The sequence below is a fragment of the Paramormyrops kingsleyae genome, chromosome 8 (assembly GCF_048594095.1).
Source record: "Paramormyrops kingsleyae isolate MSU_618 chromosome 8, PKINGS_0.4, whole genome shotgun sequence".
Taxonomy (NCBI): domain Eukaryota; kingdom Metazoa; phylum Chordata; class Actinopteri; order Osteoglossiformes; family Mormyridae; genus Paramormyrops; species Paramormyrops kingsleyae.
This window is the reverse complement of record NC_132804.1, coordinates 15,753,280-15,765,125: the sequence shown is the minus strand read 5'-3', so window position 1 is coordinate 15,765,125 and position 11,846 is coordinate 15,753,280. Positions and strand designations below refer to the sequence as shown.

Genomic DNA, 11,846 nt, shown 5'->3' with positions numbered 1-11,846 from the left:
ACCACTTTTGGCTACGGTGTATTCAGTGTTCTTTTGTGGGCCTAATGCATATAAAATAGCTTACAACGATTTTCAAACCAAGTTATTTACACAGAACAACGAAAAAATTTAGTAAGGCTACAGGCCAGATACATTTTATGCAATTATAAGTGCCAAAACACAAAACTGAAAAATAATGTAGGCCGATTATTACGTAATTAAATGATCATAATGCTAAATAATTATATGGACTATTTCAGTCCTTGACACGTTTAAGAAGAACGCAGTCACTGTGAATGATTTATTCGATAGCATTTATTAGTCAGCTGAATAAATGCTTAAATAATAAACGCCGCCCTGCACATAGTTATCCAGACGTTACTAAGCTTGTTAACCACTGAACGTGTTAATTTGGGTAATAAAGTAGGCTGATGAACCTCAAAGCTTTTCTGACCAACAACCTTACATGGCTCCAGAAAAAGCATTTGGCGTTTCACTACTTAAAAATAAGAATTTCATCTAACAGAAGACAGTGTCCCATTGTGCAGCTTATTCTATCTCCGAAACAACCTGCTTTGAAAATAATTGAATAGAGTTCATATAAACGGTTACCACAAAGGATTTTTGATGCATTAACTCTATATGATATTTCTCCGTTTCAGGGGGGAGGGTCCCGTCCGGGACTTTATGTCTACCGGGGGGACCCCCCTCTGTCGAATTAGGGGGACTGGGGGATTGCCTCCCTAGACTTCGTCGACAGGGTGGGTGAACGCAAATTTCGAGTGTATCAAACACGTAATTTTACCTCCAGATTACGCGTCTGATAAGTAACAAAAAATACGGGGGTGGCGTCAAACGCGTTATTTTACTACGTGGCTACGTGCCTGCATCGCCATAGTTAGGCTGCTGCGTGACATGGGAAAGCCTAGTTAATATAATCAGTCTCAACAAATTCATTACAAAGGCATCAAAACAATACACTGGCACCATTAATGTGCTTTTTAAATAGTAACGTATTTTTTTATTTTATATTATAACCCTTAATTTGGTATCCTAATTCCACACAAGCTTAGCTTCAGTCCAGAAATACGGCATATGTACGATTCGTTTTTAACTACGAGGTTGACACACGTCTGCCGAAAACTTTGAGCAGATTTTCGGACGAACTGATATCTCCTAACGATAAAAAAATGTGTGGTACAATGTTTATATGTACATTAACTTATTTTGAAAGAAAAAGAGCATATGAAAAATGAAGACAACCTCATCTATTCTATTACATCCATATAACAACCGCTTAATTATCCAGCACAAGGTTTAGGCTTAGTCACATCTATTATTTGTCAAAACAGGGCAAAGAACTGTGACCTGGAACAGAGAAGAGTTAAAGTAGAAACCCAAAAACAAACACACTAAAAAACGACGGTACTTGGGGGAGGTTTCTCTGCCACTGCAACAGCCTTAGGCCAGTTCGCGAACCGTTGTACTTCCCTGTGCGTCAAACCCAAACGAATGGTATAAACTGGATGCCCCCTATGAACTTAATATTGGGCCATTGCCCCTCTCATCCCCTACCTGCTCCGTAAGCATGTGTATGAAATTAATTAACATATACTATATGATCCGACTATAGCCCCACCTGCTGGGCAACCATAAAGCCAGAACTCCTTCCGTCCATCTTCTAGCTTATCTAGTACAGGGGACTATTCTATGAAGCAGGATTTCTCAGTTAGCTGGATGACTTAAGCAGACACACAACACAAAAAATTAAACGTGTAATTCCACACCTGCCATTTCTATGTTGAACAGGTGCTATAATATGCATCTACTGTATTTACTGATGTAAATATGAGACTTATTTACTGATATAAATACAATACGTATTTAGATTATAACTTTTATTCACAAGCATATTACTGCATGTGTTTCTAAATCTCTCAAACGCAGCTGCATTTAAATAATCAGTGTCTTTAAACAGCCACAACCACTGGACATTTAATGCCAATTCTGGTCCTTTTTAGTTTTAATTCTGTGTTGCTGTTGTACATTGTCCACCAATCACTGTCATCGGGATGGTGTTGATTACGTTTGCTGGCTAGAAATGAAAAAGTACTCTCCCTTTAAGCCAAAAGCACTTCTTGGGTTGTCTTTCTAAACACTGGCCAACGGTGTCCCAATGTGCAAGAAGATTATAGGGGGACAGAGGCAGGATGACATTCTGCCAATTTAAGCAAACATCCAATGGTGGCACCTTAAACAATCTTGGCCCGCTGGTGCCATAGCACAGAACTCGCAGCACATGTGAATCCAGACCTTTTCCTCAACCCAGACACCTCACAACAGAGCCATGTTTAGCCCAGTCTGGTATGTAGGTTCACCCAGAGTGCCCTCTATAGGTTCCTCTAGGACTCTTTCCCAGAGCGGCGGGTCAGCAGCCGTGTGCGGATGAAGCGGACGAGCCGCGTCTCGGCTAGGAGAATGGTGGTCAGCACAGCAAGGAGACAGACCCCGCCGACTGCCACATGTGCCAGCCTGAGCACCCAGCCACCGTCACAGCACAGGGTAACCTGGAACAAAGTAAACACAGACATGAAGAGCTGGACATCCAGATGCCTGAACTTGTCAGCTGCCAGTCCTCTAGTGTGCAGTCTGTACACCTCAATTAGGCGATTTACTAATAGGAATACTCTTGGTACAAAAGGGAGGGAGCAAAAACGTGGACCGACTGGGAGGGGGCAAAAACGTGGACCGACTGGGAGGGGGAAAAAACGTGGACCGACTGGGAGGGGGCAAAAACGTGGACCGACTGGGAGGGGGCAAAAACGTGGACCGACTGGGAGGGGGCAAAAACGTGGACCGACTGGGAGGGGGCAAAAACGTGGACCGACTGGGAGGGGGCAAAAACGTGGACCGACTGGGAGGGGGCAAAAACGTGGACCGACTGGGAGGGAGCAAAAACGTGAACCGTTTGGGTGGGAGAAAAACGTGGACCGACTGGGGGTCCCTGAGAACTGGGTTGGGAAACACTATTCTAAAACAATTAGGTGAGTAATTAGGTGAAACTGTCCACGGTGTGTGCCATGCAATGGACTGAAATTCTGAAATATACTCCTGTCTTGTGCCCTATGCTGCTTGGGACAAACTTCAATCCCCCTTATAATTCAGTAACAACAAGAATACAGATGGATGCTAAGGTAGCACATTACTCATTATTCCCACAATTACACATCTTCCTATGAGAGAGTGCTTGTGTTATAGTGCCAATAGACCATTTCATAAGATTAGTCTTTGTACCACTGATGACACTCTTTTCCCAGATACAGATATTGCTAAAGAACAGGACTGATGCATGGTGGGTTCTGCCTCCCTGGTGAGAGCAAAAGCCAACCTCTCCAATTAAAAGTGAATCCTTAGATCTGGTTTCCATGGGGACATGGTGTGAACTCCAAACATACCTCTGAGAAGATGGTGAGGGCCGCACTGAGACCCAGGGCAAGCAGCAGGGCGGGGGAGGGGAGCAGGCCTCGCAGGGGCTCCCAAGGGCTGTCCCGGAAATAATGGGAGATGTAGAGCAGGCTGTGGGTGATGCGAAGGCCCATGTTGAGGCAGTTGGCCAGGATGAAGCCCACGCTACCAAGGAACCATGTCAGGAAGTAGGATAACACCAGGAAGGACACTGACAGGGCCAGCATCATCATGTTGTACCTGCATGTACATGGAGATCATTACAAACTGTCAGCATACTCATTCAACATCTAGGTGGCCTGTCCATGCCAGGATGTCATGTATAGTAGGGGTGTCAGGCTGAGTGCAGATCTGCCTGGGCTCTTGTCCCCCAGCCCTGACCTGTCAACCTCCTCCCTGCTCATCACAGCGAAGGTGAAACACTCTGTCACGCCGTTCACAGCCAGCAGGAGCACGTAGCCACAGTAGCATCTCAGCAAGCTGGGACCTGCGTGGGACAACAGCGTCAGTGTCTGCCTCACCCCCCCATCACACCTGGCCATCGTCTGTCACCCACATCCCATGAAGATGGCCAAATGGACAGACGTTGTCCCTACCGGTCCCACTGCTTAGCAGAGAACCACCGTAGATGTCCAGAGCCAGGTTGGAGTATGAGTACCCAAAAACGGTGATGATCAGTCCGATGACCATCACCAGCTTCAGCAGGCACTCCAACACTTCTGCTGCCATGGCAACATCATCCTGCAATGCAAACAGAAAAATCAAATTCAAATTACAGACTAACTACAACTCTACTCCACAGTTCCTTAAAGTAACTCTAGCTCATAAGCCAAAACTTTTATACTTTAATATGGGCACCATAAAACATATCACACACAGCTCTGGAAAAAGTTGAGACACCGCTCTATATATTTTTTTAAATAGGCATTTTTAAATCCTGGTTTAATCCTGGTTCTGCTGACAGAAGGCTGTACTCAGTGTCTCTAAGACAGCAGTACACACGGATAAGGTGAAGCAGAAGACACAGGGAATGACCAGAAACCAGCCAGGCAAAGGGAGGAAGCAACTTTCTAATGCCAGCGATGACTGTCAACTTATCTAGGAGTGCCTCATAAAATCAGAGGATGACCTCAACTGACCTTCAAAAAGAATGGGAAACATTAAGTGGTGTGAAATGCACTGCTAGGACAATTCACAACAGGATCCTAGATCAGGATTGAAGACCCATAAAGCAAGGAAGAAGCCCTTCATTAATGAGAAACAGGGAAGAGCTTGGCTAGATTTTAGAGAATTTATATTTTACACAGACATACACATGAATTGAGAAATGAGTGAAACTGAAAATATTGCTGTCGTCTCGTATTTTTTTCCAAAGCTGCATGACAGAATGAACAACATATTTTTGAAGTACAAGAATTTGACACAGAACAACGATGTGGATACTCCTCATCTAAGACATGTCATTTTGGTCAGGAGAGAAGATGACGGGACCTGATGGAAACCGCACTGACATTTCTCTGCTGCCTGATCTCTTGCCCACGTTCCAGGACCTTGGCGAAAAAGACGTAGAAGCTTTCCTCGATGGGCAGGAACACAAAACGGGCCACCATGGAGCCCAGGTTGTTCACAATGTCATAAATGCCTAGAGGGGTAGGTAGATAGAGGGTAACAGAATGGGGGTAAGAATAAAGGAACAGGTGCGGGCATACAAGACTGTACAGGGAACCTCAGAGGTCACACTGTAGTTGTGATTATCATGCAACATCAATCACCAAATGCTAGTTACTGCATTGGTTTCTATAGTATTAAGCCTGGCTGAGACTGACAGTGTACAGTGATCTCTCCTGGTCATTAGAACAGCCCTTTGTCATGTTTTTCAGATCTGCGTGAAAACTGCTTTAAAATGAGGAGAGAATGCTGAGAGAAGAGTGTTTCTGGATTCTTTGTTTTTGGTTAGAGGGCAAAGGGGGCCGCTGCTCCTCCTCTAAGGTCTCGTTGCATTTAAGTAGATGCCTGTGACCCTCGACCTGGCATTTCCTCTGAAATATCTGAGCACTCTTTTCATCTCACAATTTCATAAATGTGATTCCTGGATCAGTAACGTACCCTGGTCTCCAAAGTTCAGCACATTTAAGAAGGTCATCACATAACGTTCACCTGAAACAGACAAATGGCTGATGAGCAATAACAGAACTCACACATGAATCGGCCAATTTCCCCCAAAAAATAACCACAAAAATGATTTTTTTAATTTAAAAGAACCACAGAAACGTGTGAAAGAGTAACAGCCAGGTGTGATGCCTGAGATAAAACCACCACATCAGGCCAAATGCGTAAGACGAGTTAAATCAGATTTAAAGTGACTTTAAGACTATGGATTGTGTGTAACCTGTGGTTGAATTGTGGATGCAGAGATGGGAGTCAGTTTGGCACTCAGCACTGGTAGTAGACGTTATCTGACAGTTCTGTATCTAAAATTTAACCGCAGTTTCAACACAATCCATAGTCCTAAGGTTCACTGTGTGGCAGTAGAAAGATCAAATCTACAGCAGGAAGAGAAGACGAAATGTCATCAATACAATTGTTTGGAAGCTCCTCACCCTCGGTCAGAATCTGCTTCAAGAAGGACTGCTTGAAGAAGCTCCACGTGAGTCTGGCCAGTTTCCAGTTTACCACTGGCTGCTGGGAATTAAGGACAGGTGGTCATATCTGGGATCAAGGTCAAACGTTGCACTGGGGCAGGCATACAGCTGTTGAAGGTTGCCCTCTGTACTTCAGCTGAATTTCTTCAGGAAGTAACAAATAAAAAAAAAAAAAACGAAATATGGCATTTGTGACCACATACGTCACAGCATGGACTAGAGGCTAGATTGCTAAACTGCATTAGCATTCGGGGTTGGGACCAAGTGGCAGGTTAGGACTGATCCAGGATCAGGGCATCAAGGTCGAGATGTAAGGGCACCCAACACCCGCACCTCTCCATTCCCCACGGAAGGTAGCAGATCTCCAACGCTGTGGAAGGGGAATGTCATCCTTTTCGCTGCTGGTGAGCCCAGGAAATGCAAGAAGTAGGCAGCGTAGCAGAGGACGAGGCAACCCGTGTAGAGCAGCTGTGGAAAGATCATCCCTCAGAACATGTAGACACCATAAGCTCCATCACAGGGGGCACACAGTATCTGGCAATCACACATAACTGTATTTGTAATTCAATTCAAGCTGCACCAGTCTGACATAACAGGTACAACGTGAACTCACACGCAAAATTCAAGCTAATACAGGGGTTAGTCCTCACATGGACGCCTGGTGTCCTTAAGTAAGGCGAGCTCTCTCTCTCGAGCCAGAACCCTCACCCCACGCACCTGTGCTGTGCAGAAGACATACAGTCCCAGCTGTGGCGCTGAGACCACCAGCAAAACTGTCAGAAGACATCTGGCCACCATCGCCAAACTCTCTGCAACCACCTACAAAAACAACAAAGACTGGAGATGTGAAATCGAGCCCACCAGACACAAATACGCACAATGTGACACAATCAGGCACAAACAACACGATACAATCAGACTGACGCACACACTTCTGCATAACAGTACAGAGACACCATGTGATACAATCACACAAAGTAAACTAAGCACTATGAGCACTGTAAACACCAGTGATTTCCCACAGTATGCCCAGAGGCAGGTTTGTTGTTGTAGCCCGCTCAAAAAGTCATTTTGGGGCCCACTTCAGATGTTTCAAAAACTAAATGAATTGCTAGTGAATATAGTTAGAAGATCATAGCTAGCTAGCTGGTTAGCAGAACATGCGGCTTCAGCATCTCCTAAAAAACAAGTTTATTAAATATTTATTGTAGCAACAGTTTGTAGCCAACAAGGAGCACCACAGAAATGCACAGTTTGAGTGGTGGTACACGCTAGCACTGAGCACGCCACGTCTGTCACCTTCAGACGGACAAACATGTGGGCCTGAGCCAGCACCCACAGTGGTTCACACAGCAGCTCCTGAATGGCGGACAGGCCAAAGAGGGCGACAGCGGGGCCATAGTGCGGCACAGTCAGGGGGTCGGGGGCCTCCAGCAGGTACAGCCAAACACTGCCCAGAGCAAATGCCCAGAGCAAGCCCAGTGGCACCCTGAGAAAGAGAAAGGGATGGGCCAGTGTAGGTAGGCATGGAGTTTAAATAAACAGACACTGCTGTAAGGAGGTCATTGTAGAAAGGATGCTTATCAGTGTACCACCAGAAAAACAGTATAATACAGTGCAAATAAATACAAAACTATGCACACAGTGTATTACAAGGCTTGGGTACAAAGGTGTTTCACCCCAACAGTATTAATGTCAGCAGTGTTGGGAAAGTAACCAACCAGTTGAGTATAAAGTCACAGTTACATAGTACTCAACTGTTTGGTTGGAACAAAACCTTGGTCTGAATTTGTACTTTCTGGACCTGAACTTTTCACCTCTGTCTGTAATGGATTACTTTTTGTTGAGTAACTTCCCCAACACTGAATGTCAGCAGCCTCAAGAGTGATGATTCGTGAACCAGAAGTAGTGCTCACGTCAGCCACAGCAGGTTGATGATTTGTTTCCAGTTGTGCTCCGTCTTGCCGCTAAGACAAGCTCTGCGGAATGCCTCTCTGGAGAGGAAAACCACTGTGGTGTACAGTAGGGTCAGCCTTCACATAGAGACAATAACAAAAATCATCCTTCACTTCATGCATTCAAATACAGGAGCAGAGGAAGTGATTTAAAACGTTCTGGGGGTGGGAGTGACAATCTGCAATTTCATTTATCTGCATCACTTGTAGGAAAGTTAAGAAAGCAAGTTCCTAAGATGCCATATCTAAAGCATAATTCTCTAACATGGAATATTCCAAAGTAAGTTGCCAGAAATCCTCGTTTTCGCACGTCAGTCACCCAGAGATGAGCTCACCTGACATTGACCACACCAATCAGTTCTTTCGACACGAAGCGAAGAGTGAAGGCATTTAGCAGGAAGGTGAGGACACGAAACGTCACCTGTCCACACAAAACGCAATGACATTAAACGTTGTTATATATCAAAAAGTCCTTTGGGTAACCAACAGATCAGCAAAGCAGACCTGAAATGAACTGCACTGTCAAATACATATGACAGAAGAAAAGTATTTACCTGAAGCAGTACATTGTATGAAGCCAAAGTTGTAGCGCTATTAAGCACATCCTGAGCGCTCATTGTGAATCTGACGTTCTACAAGACTAAAACGTCACTAAACAACGCGACAAAAACAGGAAGTAAGAGTTCGATTGGCTATAGTGCCGCTCAGAAGTCGCAACTCGCAACTCCATTGAGACAAATACTTCCGCATACATCTCAGCGTGTCAGCTCGTTCGGTCGCAAGGAGATTGCGTCACTGATCGCGACGATATCCACAATAAGGCCGTCTTAAGGAAATGAGACCGCTAGGGGCCGCCAGAGACCAGAATCTAGTCTTTAATTGTACATTTTTCAAAATTCCTCACAGATTCTTTTTTTTTTTTACAGATAATAAGGTTGTGAGGTATTTGAATTCGGCAGTGTTAGACGCGCAGTGTGGCAGCAGGGGACAGTCCAAAGCCGAGGAGAGTAAAATGTTCCCAACCCGACCTATAAAAACCGGCATCTGGGGTCAACACCATGCTGAATTTTGACAGATGTCTTGATAAAACAAAATCCTATTTTTACAACAGACGTGACATTTTAAAAAGCAGCTTACATAGCATCTGGCTCTCAGGATGGGGACTGTATCAGCATAGGGCACAAGTCTGTGATATATCATGGATGTAATGCAAATGTTACAGTTAAATATAATAAATACAGCTAAAAGTATATGTTGTACAATGGCGTTTGCTGTGGGAAAGCGGTTGGAGTTCTGAGCTGCAGTAGGAAAAAAAGAGATCTTAGCACATGCAGTTTTGGCCGTCGTAAAGATAATGAAGGTAATATATACATCCGTCTTATAATGACTTACCTAAACACACATGCTGGAGGTTAGGGTTCACCACCATGTTGCCCAACAACCCACAGAGCATAACATTTTTTTTCTGTGGTCATGTTTTGCCTCCTATGATATTCTTCTGTGGGGCAGTGTGGTGGTGTGTTACCTCGTGCATTTGGGCCAGGGTTCAAGTCCCTGCTGTGACTCATGTGTGGAGTTTGCATGCTCTCACCCACCCACCCCCACAGTCCAAAAACACGATAAAGTAAATTGGCATTACCAAATTGCCCATAGGTGTGAATGGTGTGTGTGCCCAGTGATGGGTTGGCACCCCATCCTGGGTTATTCCATGGTCTGCACCCATAGCTTTTGGAATAGGCTCTAAACCCCTTTGACCCTAAATAGGACAAGTGGGTATGATAAGGGAATGGATAATCCTGATCTTGTGGTCATGTTTTCTTGCTGCCATTTTTGCATTATCCCATCATCTCACTAGGAATGACAGGTAAACTGTAGTCACCAGGCATTTTTTATTATAGGTCCCAGTTTATTCATTCATCTGTCATATTAATATATACAATAGAACATTTCTCCTTTTTGAACCTATGATTAGCTTTTAATCATAGAGTTACTAATTACTATTCTTGTGAATGTTCACTGTGATGATAACTGCATGAAAATAATGATGACGGTTTGCTTACTTAACCCTATTAACTTTTGAATTCCATACTAAACACTGCTGACAAACCTTTTCCTACATAGCCATTTGACATTTCTCCATGTCGGTCCCATTCTTAGTTACCCTGAAGGCTCCACATTAAAGCCTCCTCACTGTTCTTAGGGCACGAACTCTCCAGTTCCACATCCTCTCCTCCAGTTTAGTCTGTTGCTTCTTGTTTGATTATTTCCCTAAGTCTGATGTTGCTGATGGTAGTGATAGCAGCTGTGGGATTTTTTGGCTTTGCCTTTTTTGGTTCGGGACACATGCCGAAGAATGGCTTCTACATTTGAACTGAACATCTTTGTGTTTCATGTCCTTCATCTGGACCTGCACCCACACGCAGCAAAGATTGTAATCAGCTGCGAAAACTGTTTTAAAGGAATTAGTTACACAAGTCTGAACCCGCTGGGAAATGGCCTACAATGAAGCACATTATCTTTGCTAGGACTACTCCAGCTATGAACCAATGTTTGTCATGTGATACCTTGATTTTTAACTATTACTTCTCTGTTACTCTTACAAGTAACAGCATATATCTGGTTGGATTACATGAGGTAGTCCTATTTCTTCTTGGCAACCAGGTGATCCAGGGTGTTGCATTTCTCATTCATTCAGGTAGATTTCAGCTGGTGAGATTCAAATGTGGCCTGATATTGCTGCCTGGGGTGCTGAGGTCACGGTGAGACATACTATAATGGTCCACTTTGGAAATGTTTCCTTTATGTAACTCGTCTGGATAGTCTTGAGAAGTGCCCCTCCCCATTCTGCTTAAAAACATTCCATACGAGGCTGTCTTATGCTCTGACAATGTGAGCACAAGGCAAGGCGACGTCAGTGGAAAGGAGATGAAAAAGACCCTACAAGTTTTCATTCAAGTACAATATTAGAGGTAAAAATATAATAAAATAATAAATAAATATAAAAAATATAATTAAATAATAAAATGAACCTAATTCATGAACATAATCAACATTATATGAAAGGTACCAAATACTTGCTATCAATTTAGCAAAATATTAATTGTAATGTAAAAATCACATGCTCTTTAGTATGTTTCTTGACTCTGAATGTGTGACACTAATTCTGTTTATTAGTTAATGAAGGGTTTACCTGACTGGGACTGTGAGGGCAACATTGTCAGTGAAAACAAGCTGTGCACCTGTAATCTTTGACCTCTGACCCTTGAGCTTCTGCGTCACTCTTTCTGTACATCGTTGACATGACCACGAGTCATCATCCCAGACCTGGGTAGTGTTTGTGACACTGACAGATTAAGTAATTGTTCACCTGGAAGGTCAACACTTTGTAGTATTAACGGCTTTAAATGCTGTCTTGCTCATCCAAGCTGTTAATAGAGGTCCTAACCTCACCATTCCTGTTTCTTATTTACTGTTTGCCACTCTTTACACTTAGCTCTTCCGCCTCGAAGATTAGATCCCATTAATCCCACCTTAATACTCTCAGTCTTTGTTGTTTCTTGTCGTTTGGGTGACTTTTAGGAGCCTTTTTCCTTTCCTGTCTCCATGAAAACACGGACTGGAATCACACCTCACCATGTAGAAATCATCTGCATCATCCCATGAGGAGGTCTGTAGCTCAAGATCAGCCAATTCTACCAAAACCAATCTATGAAAATGCTGGAACATTAAACCACCTCTGAAAACGAAAACACTGTCCGAAATTGCTCATGCAGAAGTTTCTCTTGATTAAACACAGACATGCAGA

At 43.8% G+C, this 11,846-nt stretch overlaps 1 protein-coding gene across 2 annotated transcripts; it reads right to left on the bottom strand.

Annotated features, from left to right (window-relative positions):
• Positions 1–972: 972 nt before the first annotated feature.
• On the bottom strand, positions 973–8,810 carry rft1 (RFT1 homolog). 2 transcript variants are annotated; one of them, XM_023804035.2, is made up of 13 exons: positions 8,596–8,810; positions 8,377–8,462; positions 8,003–8,119; positions 7,386–7,575; positions 6,804–6,905; positions 6,420–6,554; positions 6,045–6,126; positions 5,551–5,601; positions 4,956–5,086; positions 4,041–4,185; positions 3,826–3,931; positions 3,435–3,684; positions 973–2,546 (listed from the first exon to the last, which is right to left on the bottom strand). In XM_023804035.2, the coding sequence occupies exons 1-13, from the start codon at positions 8,656–8,658 to the stop codon at positions 2,382–2,384; spliced, it is 1,623 nt and encodes a 540-aa protein (XP_023659803.1). In that variant the 5' UTR covers positions 8,659–8,810; the 3' UTR covers positions 973–2,381. The 2 variants fall into 2 exon arrangements, with proteins under 2 accessions (XP_023659803.1, XP_023659804.1); XM_023804036.2 differs by having other exon boundaries at positions 6,045–6,123.
• Between the last annotated feature and the right edge of the window lie 3,036 nt (positions 8,811–11,846).

What these genes read in the sequence shown, in the direction of transcription:
- rft1 (XM_023804035.2), bottom strand. Translation starts at nt 8,658, where the DNA reads ATGAGCGCTCAGGATGTGCTTAATAGCGCTACAACTTTGGCTTCATAC. An exon ending in ATGTCTTCTGCACAGCACAG is followed by an intron (nt 6,555 to 6,803) that starts GTGCGTGGGGTG and finishes ATCTTTCCACAG; the next exon opens with CTGCTCTACACGGGTTGCCT. An exon ending in AGATCAGGCAGCAGAGAAAT is followed by an intron (nt 4,186 to 4,955) that starts GTCAGTGCGGTT and finishes TTTGCATTGCAG; the next exon opens with GATGATGTTGCCATGGCAGC.